Genomic DNA, 18,749 nt, shown 5'->3' on the forward strand with positions numbered 1-18,749 from the left:
GTCATATGCAATCCTGAACCAATGAAACTTTCCTTACATGTAACACACAGGCAAAGCCTTGACTTCAACTGAATCTGTGATGAGATAATAAATTCATCTCTGAAGAAAGAGCACCTACTATTGACCTGGAGACTATGGTTACTGTTTTTGTGCCTGTAACCAGGTTCTAAAGTGCTCGATTTGGGCTGTGACGCTACTCTTTGCCGTGCCACCGGGTGCGCTGTACTGTTCAACGCTTCTGATGTAGTCCCACACTGAAGAAACGTCCTTGTCAAACAAAGGGCTGGAGAGAAAGAGAGAAACAAATAATGAAGTAAAGAATAAAGATAAAAACATTTCATATACTTCTATATGCCATTTTTGTTTGAATGTGCCTGCTAACCTGACTGTTTGAAGGTCCTCTACAGTGAGATTAGACAGACTGACGTTCTTAGTCCTCCGCAATATGGACAGCCTTTCCAGCACAACTGTGGGCCTCTCTGAAAGGCATCTTTGATATATATGTATATATATATATCAGATTTCATTCAGCTCAATTAAAATGCAAAAGCTATATACTATAAGTAGATGAATTGACTGACTCACTCCCTTTCTGACCAGAGGTGGTAGGCAAGATCAGTGGCCAGCATATCTGGGCTAAGGGCCGCTTCCATCTTTAATTGGTTGACCTGAGGAATGGAAAAGTATGAGTGCTTAAAGGGATGGTTTACCCAAAAATGAAATTCCGTCATTAATTACTTTCTCTCATGTCGTTCCAAACCCGTAAGACTTTCGTTTATCCTCAGAACCCAAATGGAGATCTTTTTTATGCAGTCTGAGAGATTTCTGTCCCTCCGTTGACAGTCTACACAACTATCACTTTGACGCTTCAAAAAGTTCATAAAGAGAGATCATAAAACAAATTGAGTGGTGTGGTCCAAATTTTCTGAACAGACACGATCGCTTTATATGATGAACAGATTTAATTTAGGCTTTTTTTCACATATAAACATTCATCAACGCACATCATATGTGGTAAACGGAAGCTCAAGCATGTTCGCTTGACGCAGGAGAACCAATGAGGTTCTTTCTCAAGTGTTACGCAGCACGTTTGAGCTTCAGCAAGAACCAATGAGATTCATTCTCATGTGTTACGCAGCACGTTTGAGCTTCAGCAAGAACCAATGAGGTTCATTCTCATGTGTTACGCAGCACGTTTGAGCTTCAGCAAGAACCAATGAGGTTCATTCTCATATGTTACGCAGCACGTTTGAGCTTCCACAAAAACCAATGAGGTTCATTCTCATGTGTTACGCAGCACGTTTGAGCTTCAGCAAGAACCAATGAGGTTCATTCTCATGTGTTACGCAGCACGTTTGAGCTTCCACAAAAACCAATGAGGTTCATTGTCGTGTGTTACGCAGCACGTTTGAGCTTCCACAAAAACCAATGAGGTTCATTCTCATGTGTTACGCAGCACGTTTGAGCTTCAGCAAGAACCAATGAGGTTCATTCTCATGTGTTACGCAGCACGTTTGAGCTTCAGCAAGAACCAATGAGGTTCATTCTCATGTGTTACGCAGCACGTTTGAGCTTCAGCAAGAACCAATGAGGTTCATTCTCATATGTTACGCAGCACGTTTGAGCTTCCACAAAAACCAATGAGGTTCATTCTCATGTGTTACGCAGCACGTTTGAGCTTCAGCAAGAACCAATGAGGTTCATTCTCATGTGTTACGCAGCACGTTTGAGCTTCCACAAAAACCAATGAGGTTCATTGTCGTGTGTTACGCAGCACGTTTGAGCTTCCACAAAAACCAATGAGGTTCAGTCTCTTCATCTCTCACCTTTAGAGTTGAGATGACGCCGGTCGCCACCTGTAGCACAGCATCTACTGTATCATATGTGTCGAACATGGCCTCCTTATCCTCCTGCAGTGACAAAACATATAATCAGAGGATGGTTGAAAGCAAAATAATCACATTCTTTGCCTATTATGGACATACCTGTAGGTCTTTGTTGTATGTGCTGGGTAAGCCTTTGAGGGTCATCAGAAACCCTGCACACTGTATTACAATGAAATTTAAATTAGACAAAGCCCGACGGTTTCGTTGTAAAAATTGTTAATCATAAATTTGAGTGTTAAAATGTATTCGTTTTATTAAATAATATTTTAAATATTCCTTTTACTTTTAATATTATAAAATGTGTAATCGTATTAAAATGTTAAATATAACTGTAATAATATTTATTCATAGTTAATCTAGGGATGCACTGTTATGGAAATTCTGGCCGATAAGCTAATAACTAATTTCATGTTATGCCCCATAACAATAAATTGCCAATATTAAAAAATGATTTTATCTGTATTATTAAATATGTTCCCTTTTGAAGTTAATTTAGGCACAACATTATAATGTACAGTATGAAAGATGAATAATGGGTCTCACTTGCATGAAAAATATAAGTACAATGTACTTATTGTGGTCAATTGTTTTGCAAAACACTTGTGCTTCTATTGAGGTGGGATACGGGTAAGGTTAGGGACAGGTTTACTGGTATGGTTAGGTTTAGGGGCATGTTATGGTGTAAAGGAAGGGTCAACTGTTTAATTATAGATTATAGAAATTCATTACAGCTTTAATTCCAAGCAGGTTTTTTTTTTTTAAATGTAAGTACAATGTAAAAACATGTATGTATATAATAAGTGCATTGTACCAAATGATTAATTTAAATATTAGTGCATAGTAGTTAAAGATACCCAATATAAAGTGGGACCAAATAATCATTTTGAGATTTTCTAAAGATGATATTTAACAATATTATTCAATTATTCATGTTTTTAAAGATTAAGTGACAGTTTAGTGACAGGGAAGGTAGTCTAAATTTAAAATCGGAGAAATAAGCATACACTATTACGTAGCCATTATCTGATAAGCGATGGTACCATTATATCGTGCATCCCTAAATTAATAATAACATTAAATTGACAGCCCTAGTCCTAATTATTAAATGTCCCGTAGATTGACCTTAATCATAAGTGCAGTTATTTTAATGACGTGATTATCTCTGTGGGCCAGTATTTGTGTCTCATGTTGGCTTCATTAGTCAGTGTTGTATCTTACTCTGCCGAACACTCGTCCTGCTTTGCTGCGGATGAGCTCTAGGCTGTCTGCGTTCTTCTTCTGAGGCATTAAACTGCTCCCAGTGCTGCTCTCGCAAACATAAACACAACAGCTCTGATTAACTACACACACTAGGCACACATACAAAGCAGAAGTGGATTGAATCCCTCAGTACACATCAGCCAGCTCGTGTTCACAGTATCTGTGTCTCAAGGCTACTTGGCACGGAGTTGTTTGCTGGCTTGCCGTCGGTTCTCACTTATGTCAATTGTTTTATAAGCATTGTTATTGGTGATATGGTTGTTTGTGTTAGAAACCACCGCTGTTCTCACTTATGATCGACAAACCCTTCTTTATTTACGTCTCTCTACCAAGGACTGCTGCAGATCACTTCTTCAACTCAAGGGCTTCTTCTACCTTTCCTGTGGTTACCGGTTACTCGACCGGCTTCATCTTCGTCTGTCTAGAAATGTTCACCCATACGCAAAGAATCTGGGTGTATTATTTGATTCCGAATTTAATTTAGCAAAACCTATGCTCTCATCTAGAGATCTGGAGTTGATCATCCATGCTTTTATATCATCCAAACTATACTATTGTAATGTTGTGTATTTTGGACTCTCCCAGGGATTGATGAATCGATTACAGCTAGTTCAAAATGCCGCTGCTAGACTATTGACTGGTATGAGAAAGAGGGACAGAATCACTCTGATCTTAACATCCCTTCAATGGTCCCTTCAATCAGATATCGGATCGACTTCAAGGCCCTATGAATATATATCTTTTTTATTTTAACTGCTCTCACTCCCTCTTATCTGTCAGATCTTGTTAATCTACACCAGCCAGTAAAGAATTTGAGATTGTCAGATACATTTTTGCTTTATGTAAAAGTCCTGACTCGAACAAAAAGCCATTGCCGTACCCGGTTATAGAATAACTAACCACTCTCCATCCGCACTGCCCCTACTTTGAATGTCTTTAAAATGGCTTTGAAGAAGTACTTTTACATCTTGGCTTTTGAGTCTGACCCAGGAGAGAACTAAATATTCGTCTTTTATGTTGTTGTGTTAGTATTGTCTTTGTTTGGTTTTCTTGATTGCTGTGTACAGCACTTTGGGCTGCACTTTTGGCAGAAAATAAGAAAATAAAATAAACTGTGTCCACCCATTAAGACAACCCCATTTGAATCCTGCACTCTGTGGTAGATGGTCAGCTTTAACTAACATGGTATTGGTGTTAATGGTAATAATCATTTCTGAGCGAGCATTTACTAGTTAACTAAGGTCAGTACCAGCTGTGCAGCTTGTAGTTAATAAAGATAAATCAGTTAATGTTAACAGACTGAACATTTCACAGGTCATAAAGAATTATAGCAGGAGAAGAAAATTGATTTGCTCTAACAACGGAAAGTGTGTAATGACAGGAACACGTACGTCGTACATGTGTACTCACTGACATTTCTTTGCAACTGTACCATAAAAGTAATCTGAATCAAGACCCATTAATTTGCAATTCTGCCTCAAGCACAAGCCAGCAGCGAGTTTCATGATGAAAATGTGCATACGTGGCAAGTGAGGTAAAAATAACGCAGAACATGTAAGGAGAAATGCTGTTAACCCAAGGGCTTCAAATTAATGATCTCTGTCTGCTGTGACATTATGGGGTATTATGGGGCCTACACACAAGACAAATTCTTGAGTTCAAACCACTAGGCAAAACGTTGTAGGTTAATACGACAAAAAAGAAGCTTTGCACTTCATGGCTCAGCCACATTTAAATCTGCAATCTGGACAGTGAGATGTTTTAATGCTTTTGAAAGAAGAAAAGGTTGCAAAAAAACAAAAACGTAAAAACAGTACCATAAAAAGTACAAAAAATGATATTATATTATATTAAAATACATTAAAATAGAAAACAGTTATTTTTATTATAGGTACAGTTATACATATTCCATATATATATCTTTTTTCCTGTGATGGCAATTCTGAATCTTCAGCATCTTTACTCAAGTTTTCAGTTTTACATGATCCTGTCACATGCATGTTCTGTTTTGTTCCAGTTTTCATTGTATTCTGTTTTCCAAGTTGTTAATTAGTTCTGTCCTCCCCTGCCTGCTTGTTTCCATGGTCACAGATTGATTTGAGTTTTCAGTTCAGGTGTGTTTTGTTAATTATCTCATCAGCTCCTTGTTTGCCCTAGTGTATTTAAACTCTCAGTTTCAGTCTGTCCCCCGTCCTGCATTGTTGTTGTTTAACATCAGGTTGTGTTTCTTTCTCCTGTAGTAAAGACTGTTTCAAGTATCCCTTGTCTTCATGAACTATCTACTACAGCAACCCAGGACAGATCCTTCAGAAATCATTATAATAAGCTGACTTGCTTTTCAAGAAACATGGGGCTTTTTGCATTGATTGACTGGGGGGTTTTCCAGAAAGCAAGGTTAATTTACCATCACATATACATTGAACACTCTCTACCCTGAAAGTTACCTCGTTTTTGGAACCGAAAGTTGAGGTTATCCGCTTACTTACTCTTAAACATACACGGGTATGTCACATAACCTGCTTTATGGAATACCCCCTGGACAGTACCCAGGTCAGATTCAAACCATGAGTCAAGAGCTCTTATATGTCATGGGTGCATGCACAGCCAGATGAGTGTCATTTCTAAATATTTTTTTTTTATTCTGTTTTTTGATTAACCACTGCTGTCACTTCCCATTTTGGATCATGTGCTTTCCTCACCTGTATGCATCAGACAGAGTTATGAAGGAGAATTCCTTGGTACTGTACAAAATCAGATCCTCTGCCATCTTGCTAAGGTGTGTGAGACACATTGATGCCCAGAAGAGAAACTCCACTGTCCAAAAACATACACAAACACATTCAGTTAAAGGGATGGTTCGCCCAAAAATGAAAATTGTCATTTAGTCACCATCATGTTCTAAATCTGTAGGACTTTCTTTCTTTTGTGAAACATAAAAGTTATTTTAAAGAAGGCGGCTAACCAAAGTTTTGGTGACCATTGATTTCTATTGTACCGACCAACAAAAAAAAGACATTTTTAAAAAAATCATCTTTTATGTTCCACAGATAGATGAAAGTCATACAGGTTTGGAACGACATGAGGGTCAGTAAATGATGACAAAATTTTCACTTTTGAGTGAACAATCCCTTTTATTACAATTATGTCTTTTACTTATCATACTCTTAGATTATTATTTTTTTAAGCATGATTATACATACCAACAAAATCCCTCTGTCCAGTAGCGTCCATGCTGTTAATGCTGATTCTGTCAAAATTTAGCTCTGGGGAGTGATAAATTATAAATTATAAATCAGATGGAAAAATTCAAACAGGTCACCAGTTTGTCCTGTACACACAAACAAACATCACAGGAATATACTTCACGAATCATTAATTATATGGGAAAATAAATGAACTCACATTAATATTTAATATGAAAATGTGAATAACAGGAAAGCAAATTCATAAAATGATGTCAACCTTGACGAAGAAGTTCTCTATCAATGTTGAAGGGATTCCCAGCAATGGCTCCACTGCAAGGCAAATATATACATCATATGTCAATGTATCTCAAAAAGATCTATTTAATACAATAAAAATGTGAAGTGTGTACACAACCGTTCAGCAGATTTTTGTTTTTGTTTGAAAGGACAAAATACTATTGGTTAGCAAGGATGCATTGAAAATTATCCGCTAAGTGTCAGTAAATACATTTAAAGGGATCCAAAAGATTTGTATTTCAAATAAATGCTGTTCTTTCGAACATACATCAAAGAATCCTGATCATTTTTATCACAGTTTCCACAAAAATATAAAGCAACACAGCTGTTTTAACATTGATAATAATAAGAAATGTTTTCTTGAGAACCAAATCTGCATATATTTGATCAAATAATGCAGCCTTGATGAGCAAAAGATACTTATTTAAGACACTGGGGGCCAGATTTACTAACAGCTTGCAGCAGCGCAAACCCTCTTTTGCTGTTAAAAAAACACTGTCAGAATTTACTAACGACACGCAGTGAAAAATTAGCACTGAAAAGACGCGGACAGTTATTTTTGCAGCTGACTTTATTGCATATGCATTTCAGACGCAAAATTTATGGGAGGAGAGTATTTAAATCAATCATGCACTGTGATTTACTAAGGTTTGCCATCGTCAATTTACTGGTATTTGCGCCATTATTTACAGCTCAAAAAAAAGCATATCTTAAAGGTCCCATGGCATGAAATTTTCATTTTATGAGGTATTTCAACATTAATATGAGTTCCCCTAGCCTGAATATTGTCCCCAAGTGGATAGAAATGTTGATCGGTGTAAACCCGAGTTCTGGCTGTCTCTCTCTGCCTTTGAGAAAATGACAGGCCAGACGAGCCAATCCTGAAGTCTCCTGGTTTGACGTCCAAGCAGGAACGGTTCCCTCCCTTTCCTCCGCCCAGAGAATCTGGCACGCCCATGCAAACGCTCGAGAGATCATGGGTTGTGAACGAGTGAATGCTGGCAGTTTCTCAGTGTTTGGATGTACAAATGAAAACAGAAGTCTTTTTTCAGTTCCTTCTGATCTGTGATCAGTGATTTCTTATGTGTAGCTAATTATTTATTATTCGTGCACACACTGCGGCTTCTCTCTCTCCCGACAGAACGGTGTTTTCGTGTTTTCTATCTTGTGAGTCAGTGTTTTTGTACGTCCTCGTCGCGTCTATCTGTTCTTAAATGTGCATACAGTCGGGAGTTTCTGCTTAACATTGGCAGAGCCACATCTTTAGAGATAAACCTCACGCACGCCGAAGCTCGGCCTTCAACATCCCCGACCCCCAGTACTGCATCTGGCCCACAGCGGAGGCACCAAACGCGGCGTGAGATTAAGCAGAAGGGGGTAAGCGTGAGGGTATCCGGCTAGGCTAGCCAGCTTTCCCCACAATAAACTGGATTACATTCGATTACTGCTGTTGTGTCTTTGTTTGCGCTGTGTAAGTTACTCAATGCGCGTCACTGACGCTTTTCATATGATTGGAACATATCTAGAAATAATGCTTTAATCAAACTTACTAACTCGTTCATCTCGCTGTAATGGTACATTGCATGTGTTACAAAGTTGGTAGAATAATGATGAAGACGGAATCGGCGTGACTGGGACTCGTGTTTATTCAGAACTCTCAGATACAAACACAATAAACTCGCGCTGACAGACAGCGCTGTCACAACTCAGTAGTTACTATAAATAACTTTGTTAGCAATCGCTCCGTCTCCGTGATGTCCGCTTCGCGAACGAATCATTCTTTTGAATCGGTTCTTTTTAGTGAACCGAACCAGTTCACCAAATCGGACTGAATCGTTCTAAACGGTTCGCGTCTCGAGTCAGCGCTGATCCATAATTTACTAAAGTTACTAACTTTCTGACATGAGTGACAGCCCCTCCGACTAGAAATAAACTAATAACCTGAAGTATATTCTAGTAACTACAACAGTTCACCCTGAACTGAGACATGCTGAGAACTGATGAGAAGTGAACTCAGGTCCATCCGTCTCTCTGGCAGCAGCTCGTGCGTCGTAGACCTCGTTAAACCACGCCCCCTCCGCTCATTTCAAATGCAAAGATGTCAGCCAATCACAACAGTGGCCGTTTTTACTGAAGTCTCACAGCAGACACGCCTCTTGAAACAGGGCAATCAGCCACAGGGCAAACAGCAGTATAGACAAAATGCCTTTTATTTCTAAATTATGACATTTTATGATGTAAAAATCATACTAACAATATAAGTACACCTCAGGAAACACTATAAAATAATAGAAAAATGCCATGCCATGGGACCTTTAAACCAAAGTTAATTTGCACTGCTCTTGGTAGATTGTGTTGGCATTAATGGAAATGATCTGGCTGCATCTGTGTTCTTTCATTTGCGCATCGTCAGTAGATCACGCGCAAAACTTTTCACTCCCATCAGCACTTTTTTGGAATTGCACTCTAATTTGCCCTGTTTACTAAATCTGGCCCTTACTGTTTAAAACTGTACAGTTTTACAGTAGTGTATATACACAAAACTAACCTTCCTAGGGGCATCACATTAACACGTTTTCTGATGTCCTCCAGCCGCTCAACATCCCTGCTTAGCGCCACTGCATGACTGTGAAAAACAATGACAACATTGAACAATTGTGACCAGACATTACATTATTGCGTTACTCTCTAAAAAAGTAACTTATTGCAATCCTTAGTTACTTTTTATGGAAAGTAATGAGTTACATTACTTTTGCATTACTTTTTTTCTGCTAGGCTGGGCTTGCTTGTTTGATTTTTAATTTTAAAAAGCTAAAAAAAAAATGTTGCGAATGTGCCTCGATTCAGGAAATGCTCATTTACGCCTGTACAGAAGAAGGTGCAGCTCAAACTAACTTTTCAGATGTGCTGCCATTCTGGACTGCAGAAGAATAGGACACAGGAGAAGAAAGTTCAACACTCTTACTTCAGCAATAAAAACAGCAAACAAAAAATTAAACACAAATGTGATAATTATCCAAGTAATTTTTTCTTATTTGTAAGGTTGAATTAGATCATCGAAGGTCAGCAGCAAAGACATTGCCTCATAAAGTGAGTAATTGCTCACATTTAGTCTAGAACTACAATAACCATCATGTTCACACAGTGCACGATGCCTTACGCACTTACATTTCTTTCAACACGGGGACAGGAGAGCAGTCAGTTAATAAATGGGAAAACAAAGCAACTTGCGTTACTTATTTGAAAAAGTAACAGATACTTTGTTGTAAATGAAATGTTGTAAATGATACATTGTTGTCCTTGAGTGGAACATAATTAAAGGGATAGTTACACCAAAAATGAAAATTCTCACCCTCAACTTCCAAACCATTATGCATTTCTTTTCTTCTGCTGAACACAAAAGAAGATATTTTGAAGAATGTCTGTAACCAAGAGTTGATGGACCCCATTGCCTGCCATAGTATTCTTTTCCCATGCTAATGAAGTCAACTGTTACCCATTGGTTACCCATATTCTTCAAAACACTATCCCTTTAAGACTGAATTCTTCTTTCAAATGCACCTGAGAATCCAGTGACTCCATCTGATTGGCTGGGCCCTCTGCATGTGAGTGTATCCAGGGCAGAGGATGCCAATTTCTCTGATTGGAAAAAGGAAGATAGTTTGCGATGTGCGTTTGAAAATTTGTACATTAGTCAGGTCTCTACAGGTTATCTAGATTATTGAGCATTCTTACGCTTCAGCTCTTTCCACCATAGTGTTGATGAGCTGCAAAGCTAGCCCTTTCAGAGTGGTAATAGCGTCCCGTAGCCAGAGCCGCATATCTGTTGCAACCTATATCCAACAAATGAAAACTCTTCAGTCAAAGCCATGCCTGCACAGGAAATATCATGTGACCAAAATCGTCCAAGCCAAACCTGATCATTTCTGCTCCTGCCTGTGTGAAGTTTTCCAGCTGGATCACCAATAAATTCCTTTAAAAGAAGACATGAACATCGACTGAAATTTTGGATCCAGTAATAAAACATAATTTTAAACTACACCACATGTGTGCTGATAAAATCTTCAGCTTCTTAATCAATGAAAGTAGAATGGCTGAGGAGTTGTTGTTTTTTTTACCTTCAGCCTGCGTTCATTGGCTGTGTGAATATCCTCGTCTCCTGGTTTGATCTTGAACTCGCCTTTGGACCACTCATCAAAAACCTGATAAAGATATTGACAATGAAGCAAAATGTGATAACTCTTTTTGATTTGTTATCATTTGTTTTTTTTTTTTATGAAATTTACAATAATGTTAAAAGTGCTGTATATTAACTGTTGTTTTTGACTGTACTAAAGCATAAAAATGCCATAATGTTTGCAGATATTTAGGTGCCGACTTCACATACAGTACTCGTTTCTCCGAAAAACAATGCCACAGCCAATTATTTTACTTTGAAATGTGCTTACCGTGTCTGAATTTCTGTTTTTGTTTTGGTCTGTGCGATAATGCATGTTGCCAATTTATCCAATAGTATTTCGACACCACAGGTTGCCAGTTGGTGGAAAACACAGCGTATTGCTGCCATGGAAGCCAGCAGACAAACTGCGTCAGAGATCGCAGATTATACCCGACCTAAAAAGCCTCTGTATCCATCTAAAAATCTCTATGAACGGAAGAACATTAAGTCTCTTCGCCTTCTATTGTCAATTGCGCTCAACCTCAAACTGGCAACCCGTGTAAGTATCAAGTCTGAGGAGGAGAGAGCGGGGCAAACAATGTTTTAAATTTGGATTGCAGTACCCATTTCAACCACTAGCTGTCATTCTTACAGCACCTTTTAATGTATTTGGTCTTGGTGGAATATATCTGCTACGCTGCTGCTGCAGGGCTGCACATGTTGTGGGCTTCTAAGGACATCTTCTGTTTGGAGTTGTTGCAAAAACAAAACATCAGTAAGCCACACATAGATGCTCCTACCAGCAGACCATTGGTTAGATAAGAAGTCCCTTTCACAGGGTCGTCCAACGCATAGCATTCCTGTAGATAATGCTCATGTCAATCATCCCAATTCCTTTAACAGTCATTCACATCATGCTGTGGATACTCCAGCTAGAATCCCCTTTTCGGGTCAAGCTAGTCCCTATCCAGTCAGTCATGCTCATAACTTTGGTGACACTTCTTCAACAAACTATCTAGCAAGGAGCCACTTGGTGTCATCAGGTCTTACTAGATTTGATGATAGACCAAATAATTATTTAGCATGAAAAGTTTTATTCCTTAGCACCATTGAGACCTTGGATCTCACATCAGGAGATGGACCTCTTGATTAAACAACATCAAAGAATATCAAAAGCTTATGGAGTTAAGTGATATGCTTTCTGAAGTTGAATTTGCAAAGAAAAAAGGATATTTGCTGGGGCTGTCCTACTTGGGTACGGCTAGACTCTAAGAGAAATGGATGATGGAAGGCTCTCACTAAAAGCAGGAACACGGACACCATCTCTTGATGAAAATGCTGAAATCCTGTTGTTGTTGTTAAGCAAGGACTTACTAAGAGTGCACAAGGTCCATAGACTCATGATGCAGCATTCGCACAAAAGCTGTACTTGGGGTGGGTAATAATCGGTGATGTTACGTGATGCGACTCTAGTGCCAAGTTTAATGGTGTTTCACACAATGATGTGCTACTTTCTGGGCCAGACATGAACAAAAGTGTGTTAGGTGTTCTTTTGAAATTTAGGAAAACCCAGCGTAGCGATTACAGCAGATATTCAGCAGTATTCCACTGTTTCCTCATCCGTGATTGTAGAGATGTTCTACGTTTTAGAGAAGATGAGTATAGCATGGATGTGCGGCACTTTGTTGAAAGAGACTTTTATATGGACCATGCTTTGAAGTTATTCTCGAATCTGGCGGAAGCTATTGACATCCTTTCAAGAACACAGAGAATGTTAGCTGCTTCAAACCTTAAGCTCCATAGAGGGGTTTTGAATAAACCTGAGGCCTTTCCAGTAGAAGACTGAGCCAAAGACCTCCAGAATCGTGATCTGTTTGTGGATGACCTGCCTGACCAATGAAGTCTTGGAGTAAGATGGAGTATTATGTTGGATATCTTGACATTTCACATTACAAGAATTGATAGACCCGATACACGAAGAGGAGTTCTTTCTGTGGTTAATAGTCTTTTCGATCCACTGGGTTTCTTGGCACCGATACTCATAGAAGGATGTCTATTGCTTAGAGAGATGATATCACAAGTCTGCCTGAGATTTTGAAAGAAAAATGGATAGATTTGCAAAATTCTCTGTATAGTCTCACTGACATTCGTGTGCTCCGCACATACTCAACAATTCCTCTCTCCAAAGCTCAAGGTGTGGACCTTTTTGTCTTTTCAGACGCTTCTGTCAAGCCCATTTCTGCACTTCTTGGGGTTTGCGCTTGGAAAGTTGAGACTAGACCCTCAGCCTGATTTCACCATTCCAAGGCTGGAGCTGTGCGCAGGAGTGATGCCGGCTGAGATCGCAGAAGTCATTAGTGAAGAAATAGATGTAAAATGTGATTAAATCACTTTCTACATGGACAGCCAAGTTGACCTGGGTTATATTAATAACCAGTCTCAATGCTTATTGATATTATGTATACGTAAATAATAGAGTACAAAGAATCAGGCATGATTCCTTGTGGCAGTTCAAAACGATGGGAGCATTTTTCCAAATGTAAATCTGTAGTCAAGGCTGTAGCTCACCTTACCCATACTGCTTACAGTTTCGCTCATTCAACAGAAGTAGGAGATTGTGCTGGTTGGCACATTTGCAAAAAGCGGATCTCCATGGACTCTCTAGAGAGAGCAGAGAAGGAAATGATCAGAAATGTGCTGCAGGAAGTTTATTCATCGGAATTCAAGTGTATCCGAGCAAACCGCAACCCTTTCAAACAAAGCCCAGTTGTTGAGCTGAATCCTACCATTGACTGTAATGGTCTACTACGAGTTGAAGGACAAATTCACTATGCAGGTCTTGAGCTGGAAGAGTCAAACCCAGTCATTATTCCTGGGAAGAATCATATAGCAACTCTTCTTGTAAGGTATCACCATGAAAAGGTTCAACATCAGGGAAGGCATTGTGCAGAGGGAGCCATAAGAGCAGGTGGTTTGTAGTTAGTTGGAGGGAAAAGGCTCATTAGTAAGGTGCTCCACCAATGGGTTACCTGTAGGAAACTCAGAGGAAAAGTAAAGGAGCAACAAATGTGTGATCTGCTAGCAGAAAGACTCCAAGTAGACCCTCCTTTCCTTCATGTTGGAATTGACATGTTTGGTCCATGTGAAGTGGCAGCAAGGCATACACAGGGAGGTCATGTAAACAGTAAGAGATGTGCTGTACGGTTTACTTGCTTTTGTACGAGGGCGGTTGATATAGAAGTGGTGGACGAGAGCTTTATTAATGCACTGAGATGCTTCTTTTCATTACGTGGTCCAGCCAAACACTCCTCACATACGGGAGTTACATGTTGGAGTGTATGATTTGAGTAGCATGTCGTATTTTGCATGGGATGTTGTTGCAGACCAGTAGAGCACGACTTACTCATGAAGTGTTAACTACACTCTTAGCTGAGGTCACGACCATAATGAATGTACGCCCTTTGATCCCCATCTCATCTGATGCTGAACACCCTCTATGCTGTTAACCCAAAAAGGGGCACACATTCCTCTCCTGACATTGACATCAATGGAAAAGATATGCTGAAATACCAGTGGAAACGTGTTTAGTTGCTGGCTGATGAATTCTGGTATCAATAGCGTAAGGAGTGTCTGTGTACTCTGTGTAAAGAACCCAACATCAAGTCAGAAGGAACGAATGGCCTATGGGCATAATAGTGAAAGCAGCAAAGATGGGATGATAAGGAAAGCTGAAGTGAAAGTTGTCAAACACTCAGGTCTGACAATTATTTACTACTGGCCAATCTCAGAATTGATCTTTTTAAAGGTCCCATGGCATGAAATTTTCATTTTATGAGGTTTTTCAACATTAATATGAGTTCCCCTAGCCTGAATATTGTCCCCAAGTGGATAGAAATGTTGATCGGTGTAAACCCGAGTTCTGGCTGTCTCTCTCTGCCTTTGAGAAAATGACAGGCCAGACGAGCCAATCCTGAAGTCTCCTGGTTTGACGTCCAAGCAGGAACGGTTACCTCCCTTTCCTCCGCCCAGAGAATCTGGCACGCCCATGCAAACGCTCGAGAGATCATTGCATCATTGCTTGTGAACGAGTGAACGCTGGCAGTTTCTCAGTGTTTGGATGTACAAATGAAAACAGAAGTCTTTTTTCAGTTCCTTCTGATCTGTGATCAGTGATTTCTGATGTGTAGCTAATTTTTTATTATTCGTGAACACGCTGCGGCTTCTCTCTCTTCCGACAGAACGGTGTTTTCGTGTTTTCTATCTTGTGAGTCAGTGTTTTTGTACGTCCTCGTCGCGTCTATCGGTTCTACAATGTGCATACAGTCGTTACATCTTTAGAGATAAACCTTACACACGCCGAGGCTCGGGCTGCACTGGCTGGTCGGCCTCCAACATCCCCGACCCCCAGTCCTGCATCTGGCCCACAGCGGAGGCGCCTTACGCGGCACGAGATTAAGCAGAAGGGGGGTAAGCGTGAGGGTTTCTGGGCTAGGCTAGCCAGCTATTCCCACAATAAACTGGATTACATTTGATTACTGCTGTTGTGTCTTTGTTTGCGCTGTGTACTCAATGCGCGTCACTGACGCTTTCCATATGATAGGAACATCTAAAAATAATGGTATTATCAACACTTACTCATAACTCGTTCATCTCGACAGCTGTAATGGTACTTTGCATGTGTTACAAAGTTGGTAATAATGATGAAGACGGACTCGGCGTGACTGGGACTCGTGTTTATTCAGAACTCTCAAATACAAACACAATAAACTCGCGCTGACTGACAGCGCTCTCATAACTCAATAGTTACTATAAATAACTTTGTTAGCAATCGCTGAGCTCAGTCACTGGTACATTAGTGATGTCCGGTTCGCGAACGATCTTTCTTTTGAACCGGTTCTTTTTAGTGAACCGAATCAGTTCACCAAATCGGACTGAATCGTTCTAAACGGTTCGCGTCTCCAGTCAGCGCTGATCAATAATTTACTAAAGTTACTAACTTTCTGACATGAGTGACAGCCCCTCCGACTAGAAATAGACTAATAACCTGAAGTATATGCTGTAACTAAAACAGTTCACTGAACTGAGACTGACAGAACCGATGTGAAGTGAACTCCGGTCCATCCATCTCTCTGGCAGCAGCTCGTGCCTGCTCGTGCCTCGTAGACCTTGTTAAACCACGCCCCCTCCGCTCATATCAAATGCAAAGATGTCAGCCAATCACAACAGTGGGCGTTTTTACTGAAGTCTCACAGCAGACACGCCTCTTGTAACAGGGCCTTCAGCCACAGGGCAAACAGCGGTATAGAAAAATGCCTTTTATTTCTAAATTATGATATTTTATGATGTAAAAATCATACTAACAATATAAGTACACCTCAGGAAACATTATAAAATAATAGAAAAATGCCATGCCATGGGACCTTTAATGTCCTTAACCTAGACGTTATTAGAGTGTGGCATCTTAGAGGGTTGGTTCACCCAAAAATTTAACTGATCACATAATTTACTCTCCCTCAATTAAGCCCACAAAAAGTACATCCATCCATCATAAAAGTAATCCATATGGCTCCAGGGGGTTAATAAAGGCTTTCTGAAACGAAGCAATGCGATTTTGTAAGAACAATAGCCATATTTATAAATAAATAAATATGGCCCTGCCAATTGTACGAGGTCAAGTGACCTCGTATGGCTATGTGGAGTATAGCAGGAACATTGGAGAGTTTGTCCTCATAAATGGGGGACGGTGAATCAGCCTGTAAATCAGAAGCTGTGTCCCAATTCAGAGGTTGCATCCTTCAAAGGTGACAAAAATCAGAACGATCGTTGTTAAATGGGACGGTCCAGCCTATGGAGTATTGTTCTTGTCGCCTAGCAACTGTGATAACTGCCATTGATGAGTGGCAGTGACATTTGTACTGGACTTTTTTGTCTGAAAACAAAACAAGGTTTGCAAACTGTCTAAATATGTTCACCATGGTCCATTTTTCTTTATCTAATAAAGAGTATAAACTATATATAAATCACATCTCAGTAAGATATGTCAACAATTTAACCAATTTTAAGTGTTTTTGTTTGTTTTTTACATGTGTATCATTAGATATTTGAGTAAGTTGAACCCCAATACTAACATTTAAAAGTGTAATTTAGCAATTTCCCTCAAAAAATCCTATCATCACTAGCGGACAATGAATTCTGAGACAGGCATACTGTAAATTGTTTGTCTCCTGAAAATGTATGTTTGATATTGTTTGGAACAGCTCGTTTCTATTTGTTATTTATGCATGGGTTTTTTCATGTTTTCATGTAACATTGCTTAACATCCTTGTCAAAGGTTTGTTTGTCAAAGCAATTGTGTTCACATTTATATGTGCATATCATTTAAAAGTCTATGTATTTGTATTTTGAGTTTCACACCATTCATACATTAAAGCATTCTCAACATCACTCTGTGGTTCCAGGAATTATTGTGTGATGGAGTTTAACTTGCTAGATAATTGAATGTGGACTCAATGGGGCCAGTACAGTAATTGTTGGTCAAAACAATATGTTTGTACATTACCTTTTAGATTTTTGCTATTATAATTGTTTTACTATTTAAATTACAGGCCATGTTTACATAATATAATGCATGTCCAATGAACTGTATCTTTCTTTATTTTTGTGTGGTCAATAACAGTGAAAATTTACAATAGCTTTTTTTTAATGTAGCTATACAGAAACTGATATTCAAAAATGAAATATTCACTGCATTTAAGAAAAGTGACAACTAGTGACTAACTAAGATTAAATGTGACAACTAGCCCCAGTTGGCTGGTTGTTATGCTGTCAGAGCAAAATGCCACATGTTGAATGACTGTATAGCGTCAGTGAAGTTTACAATAGGCATCAACAGCATTGTCACGTGGCTATTGTTGTGTGCACATGGAGATGTCTGTGTCAGGGCATATTTTGTCTGTGATGTATTAAGCTTTGGTGTCAAAGGGGGAATGGACTATGGTACAGTATCCTGGTAAATATTTACAAATAAGCACGGGGGTACATGTATTTTCATGAGAAAGATTAAACACACATATAACCTGAAAGCTATCAGACAGGCTTATGAGTCAGGTAGTGTGATGAATATCATAATCACCTTGTCAAGGCCTGTAAGAATCTGTTCCATCTCGTTTTGGGTGACCAGACCTGCTTTCTGTAAGGCTTTGACATATGCTTTACTCCCTTTAATATCAGCCTCCCACATGCGCTGGTCGTACGCGATTGACGCATTGAACTTTTCCATTATAGGGTCGGTGTTTCCCACAAAACGACCACCCCATAGTTTATTTCCCTGTTCAACACAAAATGAAGAACATAAACATTACGGAAAGCCATGATAGGGTTGGAAAGCCTGTGACACACAAGAGACGCACTAAAGCGGACAAACTTAAGAGAGATGAGCGATCTTTACCTCTGAACTTGCCATTGTAACAGTCTCAACTTGACTCTCAAGCAGTCTTTATGTGCGAAGAACAAAAGAAAAACTAAAGCTTATTAAAACAGAAAGAGGAAATGTCAGATAATTATCAATTCAGTGCCGAATGCTTTCGCCGATTCATGAGAATGAATTGCTGTGATAACCTGTTCATCCAGCAGCTTGCAATATTTCTTCCTCGTTTATTTTGGGAACGCGAAAGCCCCACCCATAATATTCAAATTAGGTGATAACGAACCAACCACAATCTTAAGCGCCATTTTTCGGGTGCTGTCAATCAGCCTGAAGAACCGCCTCTCTAAAGAGCTTGCATTTCCTGTTTGGAAAGGAAGATGGCGCTGTGCCCCTGTCTCATTTAACCGACAAGTTACACAAATAAGAATGAATCTAACTATACATCATATTAATATATGATTATATTTTAAAATAAATTAATCAAAGAAACAGTGGATTCTCTACACAAAATATATTGGGACTTAAAGATATAAAAA

At 39.3% G+C, this 18,749-nt stretch overlaps 1 protein-coding gene across 1 annotated transcript; it reads right to left on the bottom strand.

The window, feature by feature from the left end:
• Window positions 1-6: 6 nt before the first annotated feature.
• On the bottom strand, window positions 7-18,433 carry asl (argininosuccinate lyase). Its single transcript, XM_079834665.1, is given in 19 exon segments — window positions 7-283; window positions 383-435; window positions 437-490; window positions 586-600; window positions 603-668; window positions 1,827-1,910; window positions 1,986-2,045; window positions 3,105-3,189; window positions 5,846-5,960; window positions 6,347-6,409; window positions 6,609-6,661; window positions 9,177-9,254; window positions 10,190-10,267; window positions 10,364-10,461; window positions 10,545-10,601; window positions 10,747-10,830; window positions 17,920-18,114; window positions 18,235-18,313; window positions 18,405-18,433. Coding segments are annotated over 18 exon segments (1,398 nt in total). The 5' UTR covers window positions 18,250-18,313; window positions 18,405-18,433; the 3' UTR covers window positions 7-138.
• Window positions 18,434-18,749: the final 316 nt, after the last annotated feature.

The sequence above is a fragment of the Gobio gobio genome, assembly GCF_949357685.1.
Source record: "Gobio gobio genome assembly, chromosome: 14".
In the NCBI taxonomy this organism is placed as follows: domain Eukaryota; kingdom Metazoa; phylum Chordata; class Actinopteri; order Cypriniformes; family Gobionidae; genus Gobio; species Gobio gobio.